The 25,194-nt window shown below is 37.8% G+C and overlaps 1 protein-coding gene across 2 annotated transcripts in view; it reads right to left on the bottom strand.

The window, feature by feature from the left end:
* PXDN (peroxidasin) overlaps positions 1-25,194 on the bottom strand; it is an 87,249-nt gene that overhangs the window by 5,405 nt on the left and 56,650 nt on the right. For both annotated transcript variants that reach the window (XM_034432003.3, XM_034432004.3), the window contains 11 exons: positions 23,922-24,080; positions 22,705-22,817; positions 20,190-20,346; positions 18,638-18,746; positions 17,882-18,039; positions 13,237-14,740; positions 9,937-10,071; positions 8,850-9,058; positions 4,665-4,785; positions 2,813-2,945; positions 1,403-1,516 (listed from right to left, as the gene is read on the bottom strand). In XM_034432003.3, coding sequence (XP_034287894.2) covers positions 1,403-1,516; positions 2,813-2,945; positions 4,665-4,785; positions 8,850-9,058; positions 9,937-10,071; positions 13,237-14,740; positions 17,882-18,039; positions 18,638-18,746; positions 20,190-20,346; positions 22,705-22,817; positions 23,922-24,080 — 2,912 coding nt within the window. The remainder of the gene's footprint in view (positions 1-1,402; positions 1,517-2,812; positions 2,946-4,664; positions 4,786-8,849; positions 9,059-9,936; positions 10,072-13,236; positions 14,741-17,881; positions 18,040-18,637; positions 18,747-20,189; positions 20,347-22,704; positions 22,818-23,921; positions 24,081-25,194) is intronic.

Raw genomic sequence — 25,194 nt, 5'->3', positions numbered from 1 at the left:
AGAGGCTTTTTCCTTTGGGTACTTCATGATTTTATAAAAGTCAGGAATCTGTTAAAAACACATTTTGCACTTTTGTCTGAGGACTTTCATGCTCTTTTGCTTGGATTTTTTTCAATGCCTTTGATAGGCTGCTGTGTGAGACAAAATATTTAATTCCATGGGCCTTTGCTCTGAACCAGGAGGGTTTTTCCAAGTTTTCAATCATTTGCATGAATAGAAGCACCAAGTGCTGCATGATGAAATTCTGAACTCAGCAACATATACATATTTGGCAGCTCCCCACCAAAACAAAATGAACTTAAATCTCCCAAGTTGAAATATTTACATTATTAAGTCCTAGATATAACATTATGTTATTAAATGTTCTTGATGTCAGGACTCCAGAAAGTTTCCAGGGACTAGTTGTTTTAATTTCTTGCAGCAGCACATGCACTACTGTGCCTCCAAGGCGTAAGGCATTTTAAAAACTTGAAACGAATTTCACAATGTGTAAATTTTTATGGATCACAAGCTCCTCGCTAAACACACATAGAAGGGAGTTTTATACAGGCCACAGCTGGAATGTCTCAAACTTTCAAATAGGACTGTGCAATAACAGACAAACAGTGCATTGTTAAGGGGGTCTTCTTAGAAGTGAGTCATACCAGGTTTGATAAGACTTACTTCCAAGTCATTCTGAGCAGGACTGCAATCTTAAGAGATTTTCCCTTCAAATAAACAAACTCAAGTGGATACATAAAATACAGAGGCAGTAATTCAGAATTCGCTTGTCTTGAAAATTGATTAAATTTAATAGGGTAAAAGTTCTGCAAACTGCCTGACTTTATTCTGATTCAACATCATTTATTTTGGTTTTACTCACCACTAAAAGGACAAGAGAAAATTCAGGCAATGAAGTGTGTGGTAACCCCAGGCCAGAACAGAACATTGTGAGCTAAATTATTTCTTTGTTGGGTTGTTGTTGTTGTTGTGTGTGTCTCTCTCTGTGTGTGTGTGTGTGTGTGAAAAATTAGTTTCATAGCTTCATAGCTTCATAGCCAAATGGGCTAGAAAACTGCTCTAGTTTTCTAAGAAAAATAGAAAAAAGTAGCAGTAGTTGAGATTGTTCAGGAAGCCCAATTTGCCAATTTTACATTCTCTGGCAGCAATTCCTTTGGCAAGGAGACAATATAGTCCGTTCAACAGCAGCAGCTTGTCTCCTTGGCAGTCAATGCGGCAGAGCCCAAATACTGTGAAACTATGATAACAATAACATTTTCAAACAAGCAAAAAGAAGTTCCTGATGATAAATGTAGAAAGTTGCAGCCCTCTACAAATCTATCAGGAAGATCCACTAAACACCAGGAGACAAATGGCCAAGAACACATGCATACATGTGTGCCTAAAAGCAAGTTAAACTCACCTTGCATTCACATGTGGTGCAGGGGTCTTTTTTCCATGTGTCATTACTGGAATAAGATTTGCCATTTTCATCAGTACATTCGGTTCTACTGAGCCGTGACTCAAGTTTCTTTATCTGGACAGGAGACACGTTGTTTATCCATCAGTGCCAAAAGGATTTCTGTTTCCTTTTATGTGCAATGCAACGAAGTCATAGAACACCCTTCAAAATTCTCATGGTACGTCACATTCATTTTACTGAGAAATTCTGGACTAAGATGGCAACATACGATACATGAGATGGTAAAGTTGCTTTGCACGACAATGAATAAGAAAGGGGAGGATTCAGCAGCTAAAAAGTCACAAGCTCCCTTTGGAATTTATTTGACATTTTGTGCATTAAAATAACCCCCTCCATCTGTTCCTTGCCTGGGGAAAAATTTCATTTAGGTTATAAACCTGTTTCACCACTCCATCCTTAAAAAGAAGAAATAACAGACTCAAACCAGGCTGATTTGGGAAGAATTTTGCTCCTCCGTTAGTTAAACAAAGAGTTAGAGGAGAACCAGAAGGCTGTGATGGAGGAGACACAGTGATAACCCAGTCATAAGTACATTTAATCATGTAAGAGGTATTGGCCAGATTCAGTTCTGCATGTCATACATGTATCTTGGATTCGAAGTGTAAGGAGATTGTAGACCAGAAATACATGAGGAAGAAAAGACAAAGACTTCCTTGGATGGTTTTTCTTTTCCTTTTTTAGTGCAATTTGTCCCTCAACTTTACACATTTCTGTTTGGAAGGCAACTGATCTAAGGTCATTTACAGAGCTTTACAAAGCTAATATGAATCTGGATTTTCCTGGTTCAAACCAAATGATAATTTCTGCACCACAGTAATGGGTTTGCTAGATTTATATGACACGTCTTTCTTAGGAACTCAAGTCAGCTTATATATAATAGTCCTCCCTCCAACTTTTCCCCACACAACCCTGTAGGCTAGAATGCGTTATGAGAAAGTGAGATTTCATGAGTGAGGTAAACTTGAACCTGAGAATCCCAAATTCTAATCCAGGATAATATCTGACCTCAGTACATTTCGAAATAATATCTTGCTTGAATGAAAACATTAAGCAATTGTCTATTACACAAATACGTTTTCCTAAAGCATGCAAATTATAATCGGAATTCGTTCATGAAGAGATGGTGATATAACAAACATTTCTACTGATTTTCCACAATTCTACAGTCCTTGCCACCACCTTTAAGAATCCATAATATGTCCACAAATTTCCCAAAGCACGTTTTGGTGGCATGGGGAATAAGTGAAAGTTGCCACCCTCCTACTCTGTCTGGAGTATCTCTTCAACTCTTAAACTGACTGCAAAAATATTTTAGTGTTTAATGTTATTTGAAGAACCTTTCGCACTCACCTGTTTTCTGAGGTCTGTAATTGTTTTTTGCATATCTCCAACAAATTCTTTGAAATCATTCATTATGGGTGCTTTCTTGTGCTCATCAAAGGATGAAGTAGTGCTGTTAAAGAATGTATTCCCTCTTGTAAAGCTGGAACAAGAAGAAAAATAAGTTAGATATTGCACAGAAGTTGCATCATTGATTTCAACAAATCTGATTGTCTAGCTTGTTGTCAAACAGGCTGTCTAATGTTTAAAGATGTTTAATGTTTAAATTTAAATACAAGCATAGTTTAACTCACTGCAACAAAAGTTGCAGTGATTTAAACTATGTAAATTGTACTTGTTCATGAAATTATGACTACTTTCTTAATCAGGATTAATGAAGTACATCAAAGCTCTTTAAATTATGAGAATGAACTCAAGTATTTTGTCTTGGAATACTGTTGAATCTAGAAGAGCTCACTGCTTCTGAGACTCCATCCCTGAAATAGACCCCCATTGGACAGGATAAAATACTTCCTGAGAAGAGACTTTTACCAGTCTAAAAAACCAGTACTTTCTATCCAGTTCAAATGGCCTTGTCCTTTTCTTTTATTATAGGTTTGCTGGCCATCTCAAAATCTCTTCTGGAAAATTCTGATGTTTTTTGGAATAAATTTAGAAATGATGAAGAACTCTAGGCCTGGGGCATAGAGTTAGGAAGCTGGGTTGCAAGAAATCTGTTAATGCCGTGTTGAATTTTACTAATTTAACAACTGCAGTGATTCACTTAACAATTGTGGCAAGAAAGCTTATAAAATGGGTGCAAAACCCATTTAACAACTCTTGCTTAGCAATGGAAATTTTGAGCTTTGTGATAATAAATTGAGGACTACCTGTATACTAACTTTGAAATGCCTTAACTATTTGTTCAATCAGTGATGTGAGAGCACATAGTTTGCGTTGTTGGAATGCTGGATTGGCCTGTGTTTGAGACCCGAGTCCTGCCATGGAACGAGGTGTCCTGCCTGTCCTTCGCTCCAACTCCTACCGGAGACATGAAAGGAACCCCCAACTGGGTGTCCCCCAGGCAATGGTGATGTCACCTGCTAATTCTTTCAACCCGGAAGCACCTCGGTGCTTCTGACATGAGTGCAATGCAATCAGTGATGTCATCAAAGTAAGCAACCCCATGTGATGCAGCCAGCACCAGGTCATGACCCTGAGTGGATAATGACATCCATAACCCCTCCCACATAATGGCGGAGTCACAAGATCACAACTCCTACTGGACTTGATGTGTTGAGCCTAATCAAGAAAAATGACAAGTTAACCCTAGATTGCTTAATCCAAATCTGGCCCTAATCCTAAATGGATTCAAATTAATACTAAGTGAATAATTAACAGAACCCTAGCCTGTGCTGTATTTGGAAAGCAAACCCTATTTGTGCATTGTGAAATAAATAATAGCCCAAACATGCTTTTAAATTTTGTGGAGTTTTAAAATTAGAGTCATGAATGCCAGAAAAGGAGATTCTAAAATGCAGCCACAACCTCTATTCACCCTTTTTCTAAAAGGGCTGTATGCAGTTTTTAAAATTACTTCCTGGAATTTTTCATTGGAATCTTGAAAATTTGTTGTAATATTGCACCTAACTAGGAATTGGTTTTGAAGTAATTTTTGACTTATTGAACAGGTTGGCAAGCTATAGACATTTCCCCAAAATTGACAGGGGGGGGGATCAAGTTGATCGAAATGAAATCATAGACATAGATCGCATTAAAAAACACTTGCTGGAATGTTTTGGGTTCTATGCTCCAGGCAACTAAATCCTAAGCAGTACAATAAATGTTAATAGTAACAAGTAAACAAAACTGTGATATGTACCTTGATGCTCTTGGAATTTTTAGGTATTTTGAAGGCTTATCTTCCCGAAAACTATAATCAAGAGCGCGCCTTCCTCGGAAGTGGTAAGAAAATGCATTGAATTGTCCTCTAGTTCTGCAGTCTGAAATTAAACAGAAGATCCTAAACTTCGTTAAGACGTGAATAAATAATGTTTCTTCCACAATAGAAAGTATTGTATTAGAAAATTAAAACATATTCTTTCTATTATTTCAGTGAAACTTCATGCATCTTTAAGAAGAATCTACCATGAACAGATGTAATCAACTAGTCTAGATAATATATATTGCATTTCTTTTTATAGCTTTGCAAGCCAAACTACTTACTGATGCTAGAAAGCAAGCAAGCAAGGAAGGAAATTATGGGTTCAGAGTACAGTAAATGCATTGTTGAATGAGGAATAGATGTTAGACAGCTTGTAGAAGATGATAGCATAGGATACTTTACAAAACATTTTCTGGCTCCCTTTGATATTAATAACTATAATTTAATTGCTACTATTCTGATAAGGATGGCCAGTAAGATCTTGGAAGAAATGGACACATTGCACTATTGGTTCAGGCATGGCTCTGGAACGCAATCATCTTGGATTGCCTTTTATAGGACCAATGACATTTATAGAAGAGAAATATGGCAATTGCAACTTTCTCTTCAATGGCTTTTGATACTATTGCCCTTTCTGCAGCAACTTTTTACGCTGAAGGCACTGTAGTATAATGCTCAACTTTTACTAATGAGAATGTGTTCAAAAGATAGGATTGGATGTCACTTTCTTCATCCTTATTGCAATTATAATTCCACAGTCCCAAAGGTGCTTTTTCCAAAGGCAACTGGTCTTTCTTGCTTTTCTCCTTGAAAATGTTTCATTTCTCATTCAAGATGAGGACTGAAGAAGCTTCTTGGATGGGGAGCAAAATGTTTTCAAGGAAAAGAAATCAAGAAAATCCGGTTATCTTTGGGACAACTATGGCCTGGATGATTGAGAATCTCCATAGAAATATGGTTCCACAGGAAACCATTCTGTCCCCAGTGCTGTTTAATACTGGTATGACCCTGCTGAGGTGGTCAATATGAAATATGGAGTACATTTATCAATTTGCTGATGGGGTAGACAGAATTTGATATTGTCTGAGTCACAAGAAGCAGGGAAATCAAGGGATCAGGACCAGAATATGATGATGGGATGCATAATGAGCTATGGTGGCGCAGTGGATAGAATGCAGTATTTCAGGCTAACTCTGCACTCCACTGCCAGGAGTTCAATCCTGAGCAGCTCAAGGCTGACTCAGTTTTCCAACCTTCCAAGGTCAGTAAAATGAGGACTCAGATTGTTGGGGGCAACATGCTGACTCTGTAAACCACTTAGAGAGGGCTGTAAAGCACTGTGGAGTGGTATGTAACTCTAATTGCTAGTGCTATTGCATAAAGGTCAAGAGCCCAACAGGGCAGTGGTGTTGTATCCCAGCATGTCTAGAAATTAGGAAGTTTGCTTGCTTTGGCAAATACTGCAGGAAAAGGTGTTAAACAACCTCCTTCTGGTCACTTTCCCAAAACTCTGTTCATCCCAGTCTTTGTGAAGCTCTGCAAAACAGCATTCTTCTCCACCTTCTTCACAGCCTTACTCAATTCAGAAGCTAAATTTAATCCTAATAAATTCTGTTATAGTTTATTGTACCTATCTTATGAAGGCATGAGTGGGGCAGAATTGAAGGTATAAATTAATATCTTCAGGTTTTTTTTAATTTATTTGTCACCCATCTCCTTTTGAAATGCCTGGGAGAGGCTTGGAGCATAATGCTCTAAACTGCCCCGACTCACCAAAAATAAATATTCCTAACCCAATAAAAATGTTGTAAAACATCTGAAAGTAAGGTTTCACAGTCCCATCTTAGCGATACTGAGAGGTTTTCTGTGCTAAATTTCCTACTTGATGATGAAATGGCATTTTATGAGAATTTTTTTTATCTCTTACTAGGTTTGTTCATCAAAATGTTCCACTGACAGCACTGTTCTGGGTAGTCAGATGTCTGAACAAATGTCAAGGATGTTAGAAGGATCTAACTAGGTAGATTTGTGACATGAAAGCAGGCTACCTAGTTAGACATCCTTGATGTTGAGCGGAAGACACAGAGTACTTGTCAGGGGTCACAGACAAAAAATAAGACAAAGCTGGAAATTCTAACGAACTATCACACAGTGAAATAGTCCATTTTCTGGTTTTATTATTATGCAGAAGAAAAGTTGCTGTGTGTGTTTGTCTCTGTGTTGTTATGATTAGGCTGGCACTTGCTTAAATGTTCCAAAGACAAAATATTTTTTTTTTAAAAAAATCATACTTTAATACTGAACCTGGAAAAATATTTAAGAGTAAAGAAACAGGAAATAATAAAAACAGATATCGTCTACTTTACAAACACAAGCATAAATACAGAATAACTGAATAAACTGGGGAATTTGAATTATACCGAACTAAGAAGTGCTTGTTCACAGAAATTTGTATTGTAGTATATTTTCACACACAAATAATCTAGTTAACAATCTTCATCACAAATTTATTGTTCCAATAGGGTAAAGAAATATAAGTATTAGATAGTCATAGCTATAGATACACATACACACTTTCAAACCAAGTGCTGGCCATTACACAACAGCTAGCTGTACATTGGACTGTATTTGCTTCATCTCATAATGGTGAGTAGTTTTTACCGATTGCTAAAGAACAAACCAAAGCCACCAGAGACAGATCCAACTAGCAAATTTAAAACACTCTAAAACTTTCCCAGTTCAAGGAACCTGGCTGCTTTTTAAACTGAATTCACACCTCTTCTAATTCAGACCTTGTTCAAAAGAGGGGGGGTGTCTTTACCTATGCTATGATTCTGCTACATTTCCCATAACTTTATCCCACCCAGGGAACATCAAAACATACCTCCCCCATAATTATAGGGAATGCTTGCTAAAGATGAAGTAAACAACAACATTGGTCAATTTTTTTCTAGGAAATGAGGCTCCTGAGAAATGTTGAGAAGTTGTGGAATCACATGGGATTTAAAGTCTCTTCTACCTCAGAAACCAGAGACGCAGAAAATAGGACAATTTCTGTGCATATTAACTATCATTTTTTTGGATCAAGAACTTCATTCGTCTGTTAACAAGCAGCCATAGCCTACTCTCCTATCTCTATTCAATACTCCTCACTGGTTGCCCTCTAAATTCTTAAAGATAAAGGCTTTTAAAGTTTTTATTTGAGAAGTTAGCTGCCAGGTCAAGGATCTAATTCCATACAACTCCTGCCAGATTATTTGAGGTATGTGTTACTAGGTTTGGCTGATACACTCTGCCATGTCCTAGACATTTCTATCTCAGAAATGTAAACTTGCTGAAGCCTAAAGAGCAAGACGATGGGAACTAACATGTTGCCTCAGATTGAAATGGTGTTGTTTACAAAATATGGGCTGCTCATGCAACGCCTAGAAAACATCTACATCATACAGTGAGTGGTTTACATAGAGATTATAATACATCACCCAGGAGGTCTCCAAGGAACCTTCAAGGGAGATGCGAAATCAGTTTTCCTCTAAGACAAGAATGTTCAATTAGATCTGTGCGTGGAGAATAGAAGCCTGACAGTTAATGGGAAGAACTATTTTATAACTAACTTTATCAGACTCGCCTACACAGGCTGTTAAGTACAAGTAGTCCTCAACTTACGACAATTGAGCCCAAAATTTCTGTTGCTAAGCAAGACCTTTGTTAAGTGAATTTTGCCCCACTTTACAACTTTTCTTGCCACAGTTGTTAAGTGAATCACTGGAGTTAAGTTAGTAACACGGTTGTTAAGTGAATCTGGCTTCCCCATTGACATTGCCTGTCAGAAGGTCATAAAATGGGATCACGTGACCACCAGGACACTGCAACTGTCATAAATACTGCATGGGTCAGTTGCCAAGCATCTGAATTTTGACCATGAGGATACTGCAATGGTCGTGTGAAAAACGATCATAAGTCACTTTTTTCAGTGCTGTTGTAACTTGGAACGGTCACTAAATAAACTGTCGTAAGTCGAGGACTTCCTGCATTTCACGATGTTGTTTTATTTGAAACCTGTAAGTCTTGCTTTTTCAAAGAAGAAAAAAAGAGGGAGCGGTGGAATATATATCGCTATACCTTCACAGCAGTCTTGCCACATCCTGAGATCCACTTTAGGAACTTCAGCACAGCTTCCATAACCATGTGGGAACTCGGCCACTCTAAACACGTCACGTTGCACTCTGGTTATGTTGTCCCCATTGTCACAGAGAACCCTTGCAAGGGACGACTGCTTGATCTGAGTCAACTGAGCTGGAGAAAACACACCTGGGTTCTCATACCATAACCTGTTGTCTCACATGAAGTAAGAATAAATTCTTAGTCAGTATCCAGGGTAACAGAAAAGGATTCAGTACTAAGAAAAGGATTGAATATATTCATATTAACAGACGATTTAAAGTATGGTTATATTTAATGGCAGAATTGCTCATTATACTGCCTTTTTCTCTATGTCATTACTGTTTCTGATAGTTCTTGAAAAAGTATTCTAAATTATTTTTAAAAACATATCTATATTTCTAGTTGAGATATGCTTTTTGGCATTATCTGAATAAATCTAAACACATCATCGATAACTCAAATGAGCTGCAAAGCCTCACTATGCCTTCTATCATGCTTTCAAGCAGCAAAGCATCAATGTCCATAATGACAATATAATGGCATGCAACAAGGTATCCTTGACAAGAAGAGCTTTGCGTGCAAAAGCTTCCATGCAATCCTAAATCCTGCCCACAGAGTGTGGTGGCACATGGTTAGAATGCAGTATTGCAGGCTAATTCTGCTCATTGCCAGGAGTTCAATCCTGACCGGCTCAAGTTTGAGTCAGCCTTCCATCCTGACGAGGTCAGTTAAATGAGGATTCAGGGGGGCATAGGTTGACTCTGTAAACAGCTTATAGAGTGCTCTGAAGTGTTATATAAGTCAAAGTGCTACTGCTACTGCTATTGCTATTCACTTCACATGGTAAAGTATATACTTCTAAACATTAAACCTTCTCTGCTGCTGATTCCTGTGGCATACTTGTGAAGAAATGGCCCTTCACAAATGATAGAGTGAGTTGCAAAGGGAAGGATTGCTCACTGTTGCTGTATGTTTGGTTCTAGGTTGTTATCTTCTGACTGGAACTCTTCGAAGTGTAGTATGACTACTTTTATACCAAACTTACCTGTCTCCATCTCGGAGACGTTTAAACTGTGTGCTCAAGAGACACATCAGTGTAGGTCCCAACCTGCTTCCAGGAACTAGATCTTCTAGTATAAGAGCAGGAAATAAATCTATGTTCAGTGGTGAACCATATAATCTATACGAGAAAAATAAATGATTGCAGATGACCCAAAGTATGAATTCAGTGTTATATTGAATTTTAAAATCTACAACTAAAAGATATTATTTTGGATTTGTTATATCTTTTTGCTCAATTTTTACTTGCCACATTTACTATGTGTTAATTTGAAACATCACTAGATTTAGTTTTGAATCTACAAAGTTCAAAACAAGCAGTCAGTGTTTTCTGCACATATTTACAGAAAGACTATATTTGAACCTGTGTAGAATGCAACTTTCTTCAAAGAAAGAGACTAACTGCATACTGGTAGAAAAAAAATAGTAGACCCTTTAGCTTTTTAAAACTGTTTTTAAAAAGGTAAAGAACAATCAATCTTATACAGTATAAGCTGATTTCCAAAACATGGTTCATAATTCCAACATAATAAACTTTGGTTGGTTCAAGGAACTTTCTCTGTAGGTGGCTTACTTCATCCAGGAAAACATCTGGCAAAATCTGTACATTACCATTCTTCATATGTAAAGCTTGTATACTATATAGCCATCCAAAAGTGAACACACTATGAACTGTATACTGTTTTCCATTTAGAATGTCAGGAACTAGTCTGATTTCTTTTCAACTTTCAAAAATGATTTTATAATAATATATGGATGTGTATTGATTTATTGTCATGTATAAGGCAATAAGTAACAAAAAAAATACTCTACTTTGGCATAAAAACCTAATTCCTTCAAATCCAGGGAATAATTATGAAAACTAGAGAAAAGAGTCACAATGAAGAATGAGTTGATTATCTACATCTCCCATTGATCATGAATTAAGGCCCTTAATTTAAGGGTAAACATTTGTTGTATGAAAGCTTATGTGAAATTTAGTTCTTACATGGTTAAAAGTAAACAACTGGATGTCTAGACCAGCGGTCTCCAACCTTGGCCACTTTAAGACGTGTGGACTTCAACTCCCATGGCTGGGGAATTCTGGGAGTTGGAGTCCACACGTCTTGGCCAAGGTTGGAGACCCTGGTCTAGATGTTGTTGTTACCAAAACGAAAAAAACAGTTATCTCCAAAAGGGAAGAGATTCTTCGTCTCAGAGACGTTTAAATAAGATAAATGTCACATAATCCTATGCACAGAGAGGAGGAGGAGGAGGAGGAGGAGGAGGAGAAACAGGCTCAAGGAATTTGACCATTCTTTATATGAACCACACTTGCACTGGACATGTGGCAGTTATTAGAATTTTTTCATCATGACTTCTTAGCTGTTCAGTAATAAATTCTAGTTAACATAACTTCATGGATTTCTGGCCGACTTAAAATGTTTGTATTCAGCCTTCTGAAAGAAAGCTGACAGCTTGCGGACAGAGATATTTATATTCATAGGCCCTCCAATTGCAAATGTTAATATTTCCTAGATCCCTTAGAAAGGTCAAGGAGATGCTGGGATGGTGGGGGAGGAGACCAGCAATGCAGCCTCTTCTTCGGGAATTGCACAGTTTACTTATTTATCTGTCCAATTTCTAGGCCGCCCAACTCCCAAAAGGACTCTGAATAGCTTCATTAAACTCCATACAGGAAAAACGTTATATAAGAAGGAAAATTGTCCAAGGGAACAGTGAAATTAGCAATCCCCCCTCCCCACATCACCCCCAACCTAGAGGGATACACCAGACATGCTACCCAAGGCCTGAGGAAAGAGCCATGTTTTTAATGTTAACTTGAAGAAGAGCTGGCTGGAGATCAAACTAATCTCTGGATAGGGATGCTGTTCAGGGGACAGACATTGCAGACCTGCTCCCTGGGTCCCTCTAGGTCAGTGGTTCTCAACCTGTGGGTCGCGACCCCTTTGGGGGTCAACGACCCTTTCACAGGGGTTGCCTAAGACTATCGGAAAACACGTATTTTCAATGGTTTTAGGAATAATTTTATGGTTGGGGGTCACCACAACATGAGGAACTGTATTAAAAGGTCACGGCATTAGGAAGGTTGAGAACCACTGCTCTAGGTGACATGTTTACCGGATTTTTCGGAGTATAAGATGCACCTTCCCCTCCCCCCCTAAAAGTGGGTGCATCTTATAGACTGAATACGAGCATTTTTGGGCTCCCAAGCCTTCAGCGTGTCGCATTTTTGCCCTCCCAGGCCCCCAGAAGCACTCTGCAGTGCTCCTCATGGCCCGTTTTTGCCAAAAATAGACCCATTTTTGAGCTCCCAAGCCCTCCACGAAATGCGTGTTCACCCTCCCCGGGCTCCAGAAGCACATTTTTGGCAAAAATGGCCCGTGTGGAGCACTGCAGAGTGCTTTTGTGGGCCTGGGAGGGCGAAAATGCAATGCACAGAGGCAAAAAATTATTTTTTCTTGTTTTCCTTCTGTAAATTTAGGTGCGCCTTATAGTCCAGTGCATCTTATAGTCCAAAAAATATGGTAATTACTGGGATCAAGTCTGTCTTATATAGGACAGGCAAATACTACAGAAAACAGACAGTCCTGCAAAGAATTAGGCCAAACAATGTAAGGCTTTATAAGTAATAACCAATCTCAAACCCAGAAATTTACTGGTAAACAATGCAGCTCAGAAAGCAGAGAAGTTATCTCTCGCTTTTATAGTACAGGTAGTCCTTGATTTACAACCATTCATTTAGTGACTGACATTACCATGGTACTGAAAAAAGTAACTTATGACTGATTTTCACACTTACAACCGTTGTGACATCCCCATGGTCACGTGATCAAAATTCGGCCTCTTGGAACTAGCATGTATTTATGATGATTGCAGTATCCAAGGATCATGTGGTCATCTTTTGTGACCTTCTGAGAAGCAAAGTCAGTAGGCAAGTCTGATTCACGTAATAACTCTGCTACTAACTTAACAACTGCACTGATCTGCTTAACAACTGTGGGAAGAAAGGTCATAAAATGGGGGCAAAACCCACTGAATAGCTGTCTTGCTTAGCAATGGAAATTTTGGGCTCAGTTGTGGTCATAAGTCAAGGACTATTTGTACATGAGAACCCAATATAATAAAAAATGAATTTAGATCTCCTTCTGAAATACATGTATGAAATCAATATATGGGAAGTTTCACGTATACATCATACAGTTCTGGCATGAATAGCTTTTTCTTTTTGTTAGAACACCTCAATAACTTACCAATAGAAATGGCATTGACTTTGGGAGCTTACCGTTTGAGTTTTTCTCTGATTTCAGGATTCTTTATTTCATTTTTTAGATCTTCAAATGTGTGTGTGGAAGACTGATTACAGTAAACTCTAAATTCATGGTATGGTGGGATTCCATGATCTCTCCCTCTCTGAATGTTCATCGCAGCCAAATCTAGAGCTACTGCTCGTGCCATGGAGAACAGTCTCTCCGTCAGTTCAGTGTTCAACAACTGAGAAGTCACCCGCATCTTACCAGCAGTGCCAAATAACCCTCGAAGGAGTGGATCGATGCCTCCTTCGTTTACAATCCGGAATGGGGAAAAGAAAGCTTTATGGAGAGAGATGTGGCCCTGCGGAATAGTTTCGAAATTCTCGTCCAACCGATAGAGGATGGGGTTGATCAAGGTGTGTCCAAACCTAAAAGCTGCAGTTGCAAATTCATTTGCTATGCCAGAATTAACATTGGGATCATAACCTTTATATTCACCGAGCATCTTCAAGCCTACCACTCCCAGGATTTTCGGCAGCCAGTGGCTGTAGGTTATATGCTGCATCTCTGCACCAACAATTTTACGTGTTTCGTGATATATTGTATCGCCATCCCAGTGTGGGTTCAGCTTCAGTAATTCAGTAGCAATCCTGTTGTGTTCCCGAAACCACAGTGTGTGCATACTGGTGAGTCCCAGCTGTTCATTGGCTCTATGGTCTCCAGCTAAGAAGCAGGGAATTGGGCTCTCGTTCTCATCCCTCATACACTCTGTTGGAGGGCCGGTTGCAAATGGAAGGAGAGGTTTTCCGGATCTCTGCACAATACCCTGCCTCAGGAGGCCCCTGTGGCTTGCCAAGTCCCTGACCTCTTGCGCTTCGTGCTCTGAACTGCCGTATACATTGGATGCATCAATGTATGAGGTCAACTGATTGATCTGCTCGCGTGGGTAGACGGAGTTCATGAGAAGGGAGGTCATGCCACTTCCACACACGGGACTGGAACGTACAAAAAACATGCACCGTGCTCCATTTCTGACCCGAGGATCATTAGGTGGGATCATGATAGAGAAACACGGAGGGTCATTGGTACAAACTGAACTGCAATGCTGACCGTCTGAAAATCTGGCTTCGCTTAGGGCAGCCACCGTGGAGTCCAGGTCATGATCCAGGAATTGGCCCCACTGCATTAGCATATGACTGAACTGGTCGTCTGGAGTTATTGTTTCAGTCCCTATTAATGTAGTTGATACCAAACGTGGCATTGGGAGCGTATATCCATTGTAATTTCGATTAGGTCCGATGCCCCTCGGCAAATTAAAACCATTTTCATAGACTGATTTCAGCATTCGTTCAAAGGCCGTTAGAGAGGCTCCCCACATTGGATGCTGAAGATTATTGCATGTGCCATCGTGCGTTCTGTATTTCTGATGGTAGCACATGTCTGAACAGTTATTCACACGCCTATGGGCAGTGCAGCCTGACAGGTTAGCGATCAGATTCAAGTACTGCGGAGATACCAGATCATTATAGTGATAGCCTGAAACAGATACGAGAGAGAAAAATAAGTTACTGATAAAGGATAAAAATCAAATCAATCAAGAAATGCTATTAAAAGTAGTGAAAAAAACCTCAAATACGAAGGACATGCCATTTTAACCAGTTTATTAAGCAGACTGGCTTAATGACTGGCTAGAGATCACCTTGAGCAGGCCCTCTGTATTTTAAGGTCTTTTAGTTCTACAATAACAGGAAATGAGGAAGAAAAATAAATAAAAAAATTGGTGTGTAAGTTAAGTTTGGAAGCCAGTATGAAAATGCTGAAGTTTAATTTCTACTTCCGATGATATCCCGAAAGGCATTACTTTATTGGTTCAAAGACTATGGCAGATCAATCGAAATTCTTTAACGTGCTGACAGTCAAAGTGAAAACGGTGCCCTACTAAATTGCTACTCTGCTAAGACTGTTCAAAAAATGATATGAAATTGACCAGAAAGAAGGGATTCTAAATATTTTTGCAGCAAAGATTAATTTCTTGACTGTTAAGTAAATTACTGGAAGAATGTGTCAGGAAATGTTGCAAATGTAAAAACTCCTAGAAAGAATGCTGCCTCCCCCCCACCCCCCACTTTGTAAAAATAGGCGAGATCTTTACTGATTCACCACTTTACTTATATGTAAAGGATTTCTGCCTGGAGTTAATAACCCTATTGCCAAGCAAACCTTGCTAGGAGGCTCCTTATACTGTGCTTGGGTACGCATAATGGGTATCATGAAGACTGAAGAGGAATTTAATATCTAGCTATCATGAGATAATAAATTAACAGTATTCAACCTGAAATTAGTTTTTACCAGGATTACTTGTGTATTTTCTTTTAGTACACATTAACATCAATAATGTTAGTGAAATTGCATTAATTTATAATTTTTTTAAAGAAATCACGCCACTACAGATGCATTTATTTTATTTTAACAAGTCAAATATATTCTAACAATTTGGCTTTGGTATTTGTATATGCAACCATGTGATGAATAGCTGCACAAATGATCTGTTCAGCTGCAGACATCCTTGGGAAGCTTACGTTACTCAATCTGGTGATGTTCCAAATTGACAAAGCAGATGCTCACAAATCTTGCACATTTTCTAATCTAGAATCTGGAGTTAAGTTTTAAGTTGTAGAAACAGTCAAAACACAAGAAATATGCTAAGCAAAAGATACTTCTTTTCACATGCTAAATCTGGTTAATAACACTAGACCCGTGATGGCGAACCTATGGCACGCATGCTGGAAGTGGCATGCAGAGCCATCTCTCTGGGCACGCCAGCTGTCACCCGTTGCTCTTCCAGGTTCCGGAGCATACGTGCACTCCGGCCAGCTGTTCTTCGCGCGCACATGCGTGCCAGAAACTGGAAGACCAGGTGACTGGCACGCATGCGCATGTCGGAAACTGGAAGCTCAGCTTCCCAATGCACACACGTGTACTGGGGAACTGCTCTTCTGGTTTCTGGTGCTCCCGCGCCCATGCGCCCCAGTTTCAGCACTCAGTGCCAAAAAGTTTCGCCAACACTGCACTAGACTGTTTATTAAGCCCCTTTCATTTAGCTTCTCTAACATTTTAGTCTAAATCAAATTCTTTGCAACTTATCTCAGAAGTATAGATAACAGCCAGATAATGGAAGAATGACTAAATAATTGCTTTTGAATTTTAACTTCTGCTGCTTCTAGAATTAAGCAGGAAAAATCCAAATTAGGCTCATCCTAGAGATTCTATCCAACATATAGCAAGGCTTGGTTTTTGAAACACTGGATGCTTGAACATAACACCAAGACAAAAACTGATATTGCTTTTATAAATTTGGGCTTTCCCAATAAAATGGCAAGACAGATTTAAGAAAGATCAATTTATTCTCTTTCATTTGAGATTAACGTCGTTATCAATTGTGTGAACCTAATCTTGAAGACTACAATCCTTGCTTCTGGTTATTTTCTATAGTTTCATCTTGCTCTCCCCCTCTCACATCCCTTGCGTTTCTGATTGCACTGGTATTTATAATTTAATCCCCCAGTTTTAAGGAAACTGAAAGCAGCTGGCCCCTTCTTTTTATACTTTACCCAGTGGTTTCAATCAAAGAAAATCTATGATTCACTCCAGTTTTTAGAAATCTATTTTGACTTTTACTTATTTTACAGAACAATTCTGTACTCAAGATCTGCTGACTGACATTAGAGATAGGGTGCAGATGCAATGGAACATGAAACAGAAAATGGTTATTTGGCAGACGCAACTGAGGAGACTGGAAATGTTACAAAAAGTTAAAGATGACACAGTAATCTCATCAGATACAAAAATGAGAAGAGACAAGAATGGAAAAGAAAAAAAGTTGCTTATGCAAAATCATGTATCCCATTCCCTTGCGACTGCGCATTTGATGGCAGAATTTTATGGAAAAAGCACTGCTGGATAACATATTTCTCTCACTGTATTCAGTAGAACATTAAATTACACACAAACCCATTGTCACACAATGGGTATGTGCCACAGAATATATTGAAATTTGGCTCTGATCACAGGAAATCAAACCTTGTATATACATTCACAATAGAGAAGCAACAATTCAGGAGAAGAGAGGTGATAAGAGGTTAAATACTCTGGCCTCATGCCATGCACTCTTACAGTATGCAAAAGAAAAACTCCCAGTGAAATGCTCCTGGTTTGGACTGGATCACACGATCCAGTAGCGATGGAGGCGGGTGGTTCGGAGAACCGGTAGCAAAAATCCCTGCCTCCCCCTCCCATGCCCAGCTGAGTCGCGCAATCATCAGAGGCTTTTTAAAAAAAATTTTAAAAGCATTTTTTCTACAACCACTTCGGCCGAAAAAATGTTTTTAAAAGTAAAAAAAAAACAGCCTCAGATGATCGCGCTGCTCAGCTGGGATCGTAAGAGGCTTGTAGAAATAATGCTCTGATGATCCCAGCTGAGTTGCTTGATCGGCAGAGGCTTTTAAAAGCATTTTTTTTACAACCTCTTCAGCTGAAGAGGTTGTAGAAAAAATGGTTTTAAAAGTTAAAAAAAAAAAGTTGGCCACGCCCACCCAGTCACATTCCCCCTCCCCCACAAAGTCACGCCCACAGAACCGGTAGTAACAAATTTTACATTTCACCACTTAATGGACTCACTTGTTCCATTAAGGTCAACCATTAAACCATCTTGTACATGTTCCTGAATTAGTTGTAGTGTCCTTTCAAATATTTCTCCAGCTCTTGCTTGTTCAATAGTGTAAGGATCTCTTGGGTATCGAAATAGGGCTAATAAATCATTTGGAGATCGAGGGCGACTAATAAATTAACAAGAAAAAGACAAAAAATAAACATAGTGTCTAGAAGCATAAGATTAACTTAACTCTAGTTTTAATCCTAATGCTATTCAAGATTAATAATAATGCTTATATTAAACATCTCTAAACAATTTACAAGTACATACCTCAAGTAATTATCCAGTACTGCAAGCCAATAAAAAAAAAGATTTTTTTTAAAAATTAGCATTTGACAGCTGCTTAAGAGGAATCTTTTGTTAAGCCATCAAGGAATAATATTAAGTTTCAGTAACTTTCATTTCCAATATTTAGTAGCCTTCATTTTAAACTGGCCTCCCCTTCAATTGGTATGACCCAATGGAAATACCCAGAAAACATAAAGGAGGAAAGTTCCAGCACCCAATGGGAAAAGAGACTACTGTCATCTACTATATTACACAAATACCTAACTGGTGTATTTGTGAAAGGATAGAAAACTGATAAAAACCCAACTAAAATAATTATAAGAATTAGGATATTGCGATGCCAAGTCAAGATCAACTAAAATAATCAAGTAATTGAGAGACAACCAATATATTATTATGATATAAACAAATCCTTCCAATTATATATACAATACCTATCAAACAAATGTGTTCGTGTGGAGTTTATTGCTCTGTCAACAGTAGCAATAGCTTCAACAATTGAGCTTGCTACAAATGGATCTCCATTTCGACTCACATCAGGAACTAAAAAGAAAAAAGAGGAAATTAAACATTTTTTCAGAGTTACACAGATAAGCAAAGTCTAGACATAACATTATTTTGGTATTAAAAATAAAATTCTATTTACAATTTTCTGTAAAATTACTCATCTAATGGGAATGTTATAGAACTACAAAATTACTCTTTCACAACCATAATTTAAAAATATACTTTCCATTTTTTTTTCCAGAAAAAAAAAATCTTCAGAACGATCAAAATGAGTGAGTAAACTCTCTAGCTACAGGATATGCAACGTGGAGAATTGGGGCTGCAATGCCCTTCAAAAGAATGATTTATCAGGAGCGCTGATCAGGAGGGCTCATTTAAGGTTCAAGTATAAATTACAACCTTTTGTTGCATGGCAATATAATTATCTAATATACTGTTAGATAAATAATATAAGATATATTATTCAATAGCATAATATCCTTGTTTTCCTCCCTTTTTGTAATTTGCTGCCATTATTAAAAAAAAGAAAAATAATTGCAGCCATTATCCCCATCATGCCCTAACATGGGAAGAACTTATAGATTTTATGTCTAGAAAACTTTCTGCGTCATGCCATCTCTGAGCGTCTGATGAAACCCACCAATCTATTGTCATAAAAATATATTCAAAAACATAAAATAAAATATATTGACCTAGATTGTACTATAAAGGGAACTAATTATTCTTAAATAAAATGATCAAAATATAAAAAATAGTAAATACTCAATACAGCAATACATGTGGGTTTTTTTAAAAAAAAATCCTTTAAATCGATACAAGACAAACTAAATTTCAGTTAGTGAATTAGTGAAAATAAAGCTGGGACATTTCTCCCATTCATGTTCATGGATTCCATGAAATATATCCATGGAGTTTAATAAACCCTTGCTCTAGACCAGGGGTGTCAAACTGGCGGACCGTGGCCTGGATGCGTCACGTGCAGGCCACACCCACCCAGCTCCGCAAAGGCAAAAAACATCGCAATACATCACATGACATCAATGTGACGGGGCAAGTTTGACACCCGTGCTCTAGACAAAAGAAAGTACAAAAAAAGTGGAAAAGATAAAGGAAATTGATGAAAATGAGACTTTTTCTGCCAACAATTCTCCTCTTGGTATTTTTGTGCCCATTGGTAAGTATAATTTCTTCAAAGCTTTTGAAATAAACTATTACACTGAACATTAAAAAATTCCCCATTAAACAATTATTTAAGTTCAAGATCTGTCCTTGATTTGAATTCGCAACCAACAAACATGTTACTCAGTGCCACTTTATGAGTTTTATTAAATGAAAGTTTCTAAAGGAGAGGTGATTATTAAAGTCAAATTTAATAATTCCTCCAAAATACTTATGCATTACACTGATAACTTTTAATAATTCAATTCAATGCACACAATACTTAATCTGCAGTTGTCTATTCTCATGCATAAATCTTACCGTTCACAGTTAGTACCATGCTAACTGAGGAATATCCAATCGTATTCCTTGCTACGCATTCATAACGGCCTTGATCTGCAGGGCCAACATCTCGAATAGTAAGAAATCCTTCAGAGCTAACATGGAATTTCCCACTTTCTGTCACCTGAACACCATCCTGTAGCAATCAAAAGGTCAAGATATTCCATAACTTAGGCAGTGTTTTAGAAGAACTGAAATTTTTGAAGGTGTTTGTTGTGTTTTTTTAAAATTTGGTCAAAGGAAAATGTAAATTTAAATTTCCAACTCTAACAGGTAAGGAATTCTTGATTCATATTCATAATCTGTATTTTCAAAGCCTAGCCACGTTCTAAAGCAGTGGTTTTTAAACATGGGGTAATGTGGATATATCCTGGGGTAAATGGAGCAATTTCAAATTTAGGATCCAGTTTGGGACTGCCACTGCTGAGAAGTTTGTGAAAAAGAATCTGTTTTCTTTTTGGGGGGTGTAATTATATTATTCAAGACTAGAAAAGTTGTAATTGAGTTAAACAGTTTAAGAAAGACTATTGTAAGGTCTCCCAGGAAAACAGTAAACACTGATGGGATTACCTCTTCTGCAAAACAGAAAAATGTGAATCACTCACTTCTTCCTGCACCCCAGAATATGCCCTCCAAATATGCTCCTTTAGGAGAAAATGTTCTACAGCAGATGCACCAAATGTAAGAAAATGGTGGAGGAAGGGAGAAAAGAAAAAAAATATACTATCATATGAGCAGATCTCTTGGTTTCTACTCAGTACTTTGCATCCAGGTTTAATAATGCTTAGAGGAGACTCATTTAAATTAATGGTCAAAATTAGCTCTGACTGAATCCGATTGCCTTTAGGAAATTTCTCCTAGGCAGAACTAAGTTTGGACTCAACTTTGAGAGTTTATAAAGAGCCTCACAAGTTGCTGAAAACTTACATTTGACTTTCTGGTTATTAAATTATGCAGATCTGGCCTTAGAAAAGTTGACTTAACTTTTGAAATGCAAGTTCACTTCAGCTTTACACATTGACTATTTGAGATATATTGTAGGTAGTCTTCGACTTATGGCCACGATTGGAACCTGAATCTCGGACCTTGTGATTAAGTGATTAAGAAACACATGACTGCTTTGCTCAATGACCACAATCCAGCACTCTCTGTTTCAATTGTTAAGCAATCTCTTGGGTCATTAATTGGAGAGAGCAAAAGATCTGTCCACATGGAGCTGAAATCCTACTGGCAGGCAGCCCTTTCACTTTCAAATGTTTCTCCAGTACACCAAAAGATTTCAGTCCCCCCCCCCCCCATATGCAATTCAGGATTTCAGCTCTGTTCTTGCAGCCCACTGAGAGATTTCACCTCCCTTCCATGCTTGGAGGGGAAATCCTTTGGTGGGCTTCAGGAACAGAGCTGGAATCTTCAAAATTTTAGGTGAATGGAGCTGAAATCCTAAAAATTTCAGTTCTGTTTCTTCGGCCCACCAAAGGATTTCAGCTCCCCTCTGTGCACAGAGATGAAATCCTTTAGGGGGGTGAGGAAGGATTCCAGCTTCACTCCATCCCCTCTGCTTGTAAGGTCCTTGGCAACCAGTCAATATGTGAGCTAGTTGCCAAGCAACAAAAAATGTAACTATGGGGAGAGGGGAATGGCATGTTTTATGGCAGCTGGAAGCACCCTTTTCAAGGCTGTCATAACCCAGGACTATCTGGATATAATTTGGAAGGCATATATGCTTTGTGGAGAAAAACAATGCCTTCAAGCTTTCCACCACAATCACCATAGAATAAAACCTGTATTTTAATGTTGTATTTATTTGAACAGTTTTTTTCAGATCTACCTGGGAGTACACACAGTGTTTCCTAATGTTTTACTGAAATTTAACAGAATTGTGTATTTCCTGTGTATACAGGCAATCTTTGACTTACAACCATTCATTGGTGACTGTCTATAGATACAACAGCTCTGAAAAGTGACTTATGATGGTTTTTCACATGACAGTTGCAGGATCTCCATAGTCATGTGATCAAAATCTGGATGCTTAGTAACTGGCTCATATTTATGATGGTTGCAGTATTCTGGGGTCATGTGACCAGTCTTTATGACTTTCTGACAAGCAAAGTCAATGGGGAAGCCAGATTCACTTAAAAACTGTGTTACTAACTTAGCTGCAATGATTCACTTAACAATTGTGGCAAGAAAGGTCATAAAATGGGGCAAAACTCACTTAACAACTGTCTGATTTAGCAACAGAAATTTTGGGCTTAATTGTAGTCATAGTTGAGGATTACCTGTAATTGGAAAGATTTACATTTTCAGTGTAATACTTTAAACTCTTATCAAAGTAGATTGTTAATTAAAATCTCACTACCTTTTGAGTAGCCTCTACAATAAGTGGTTTCAGACAAAGGAAAGGTAACATGTTACATAGAGAAGAAGCAAACATATTCTTTTTACAGACTAAACTCTGCAGGAAGTTAGGAAATATGAAACTGGCATGCAGTACCTTATTCCATGTTATTACTGGCTCTGGCTCTCCTTGAGAACTGCATGGAATCTGTACATTTGTACCCACTTCCACTGTCATGTCACTTGGAACATTAGCAAACACAGGAGTTACTAAAATAAAGATTCCCAGAAGGAAATATCAAGCTGATAAAATTTTTTAAATAAACATTTTTTATTCAAATCATAATCACCTAGTTTTCAGTCTAACAACATCATACTATTCATACATAGTGCAGAATATAATTTATCTAAAATTAAGGATTGAATAAATTTCTTTTAGCTTTATTGACTGAATAATAATTATATTTTATAATTATATAGAACCTGAGCTCATTCCAAAGACTTGATTCAGGATAGGGACTTCTTAATTTAGTTTCTTAGCCATTTTTTTCAACTCTTCACGCTAACATTCCTTTCCTAGTACAAGGACTAATGCATCGTTATGCTTTAACAGCTATGAAGTTCCTATTTTTCTCACATATAATCTTCTCCACTCCTCAGCTCTCTATCCACCCAGAAATAGCTGCATTTTGGATTTCACCTGTTTTATTTAAACATGCAATTAATAAAGATACCATTGCTGTATTCAAAAGGAAGCTTGGGGACCTGTCTCAGATCAGAGTACTAATAAGAAATTTATGGGGGTGAGATATTAACCCTCTTGTTTCCCCTCCACAATTGTCCTCATCCATTTTAGGGGACCCTTTCCTAGACCATATTTAGTTTAGTCAATTCATTTCAGTAAACAAAATACTGATTTTTGTTTGTAAGAACACAATTAATAGAATAGAATTCTTTATTGGGCAAGTGTGATTGGACACACAAGGAATTTATCTTCAGTGCATAAGCTCTCAGTGTACATAAAAGCTATAAGTGATAAATCATGATCATAGTCATCATAAAAACACATTCATCATAAATCATATAATACAACACACTTAGTGATAGTCACGGGATACTAAATCTAGTTGTACAACAAATTAAGAAAAAATCATGTGCTGGATCTTTGAAATAACTGAACTACCACACAATCAACATAGTTACAGTATGGCAAACATAAGTAAGCGGCAGAAAGCAAAGCTTAAAGGTACTTTTTAAAATAGAATTACATCACTGCCCTAGCAAAAGAGGAGGAAACATTTAAAAACAGTTTAAAATTTAAATATCAAAAATGTAAAGAAATAATTGCATGCAAATTGGCTTATGCAAGCTTACCTCTTGGCTGTACACTCAAATGGACAGCAACTCTTTGAGATCCTACAATGTTGACAGCTTGACATTCATATTGTCCTTGATCATGTAAAGCCACTGTGGAAATCCTCAGGGTTCCAGAAGACAAAACTAAGTGTCTTCTATCTACAGACAGCTGACTACCTGAAAGAAGAATTTTTAGAATAAAATCATGAACTGCACATTCAACAGACAAACTCGTGTCTGTATTCTTTTGTTTACAACAAGGAAAGAGGAAGAAAGAAAACAATTAAGAGGTAATGGAAAAAAGTTCTATTAATATTCACAAGACTTTGTTTAAGTTTTCTGCAAGGATATTGGAGGAAAACACCCCCAATGTTCCCTAGTAACATTCAATTACTTTCTGAGAAAAGTGCCAGCAATGTTATCACTGGAGAAATCAACCTGGGATTATGTCCTCTATTCCCATGTCCCAATAAATGATGCATCCAACCCACTCAAGACTGTTCACATACCAAACCTAATTCCACCAATAAAGCTCACTGACTAGGCAGAAGGCAACTAATTCCCCTAAAACCTGTTAAATTTTAAGCAGGAAGCTATGGATATGAGAACAATAAGTTAGCTTCCTAATGGCGTAAAGAATTCTCCTTACTTTCAGACAACTTATCCCACTAATGCTACAGTAAGGGGAAGTTTTCTTGGCCAACTTCTTTATTACTTCTAAATACGTTTTTAAACCTTCACAACTCCTGTTCCAAGACAGATAGAGAATCCTGCCTCCAAGTGGAGAGTTCTGACCTTGTAAATAGCCACAGCTTAATCGCAGTGCTCCAAGGACACAAGGATTTCCCCTATATTCCATAAGAGGCAAGTAGGAAGCATGTGAAGATTGGCCTATAAAGCCTTCTCTTTATCTCAACTGGAAGAGATGCACGCAGAGAGAAGCTGCTATTCATCTCCAGGACTTATCTTAAACTTCAAAGAACGGTTGGGAGCTGGCAGAACTTCTAAAAACGTTGTACATTTCAAACATCCAAGAAGGTAATAATGATAAAGATAACTCGAAAGTCTGTAAAACAGCTGAAAACTGACATGGCTGACAAGAAAGAGATTAAGAATTTCTTCCCCTATCCTCTCCAAGTCACCAATAGATCTAAAACAGTTATAACCCCAAGTGAATATCTTCCTCCTCTATTTACTTTCAAATATTTTCTGAAGAAGGTGTTATCAATACAATCTTTTTCTCCCTCCCTCCTTCCCTCTCTCTTTCATATACATATACACACACACACAC

Source organism: Pantherophis guttatus, chromosome 1 (assembly GCF_059756535.1).
Source record: "Pantherophis guttatus breed Tessera chromosome 1, ASM5975653v1, whole genome shotgun sequence".
Lineage (NCBI taxonomy): Eukaryota > Metazoa > Chordata > Lepidosauria > Squamata > Colubridae > Pantherophis > Pantherophis guttatus.
Note: the sequence above shows the minus strand (reverse complement) of the source record. Positions and strands in the feature narration are given on the sequence as shown.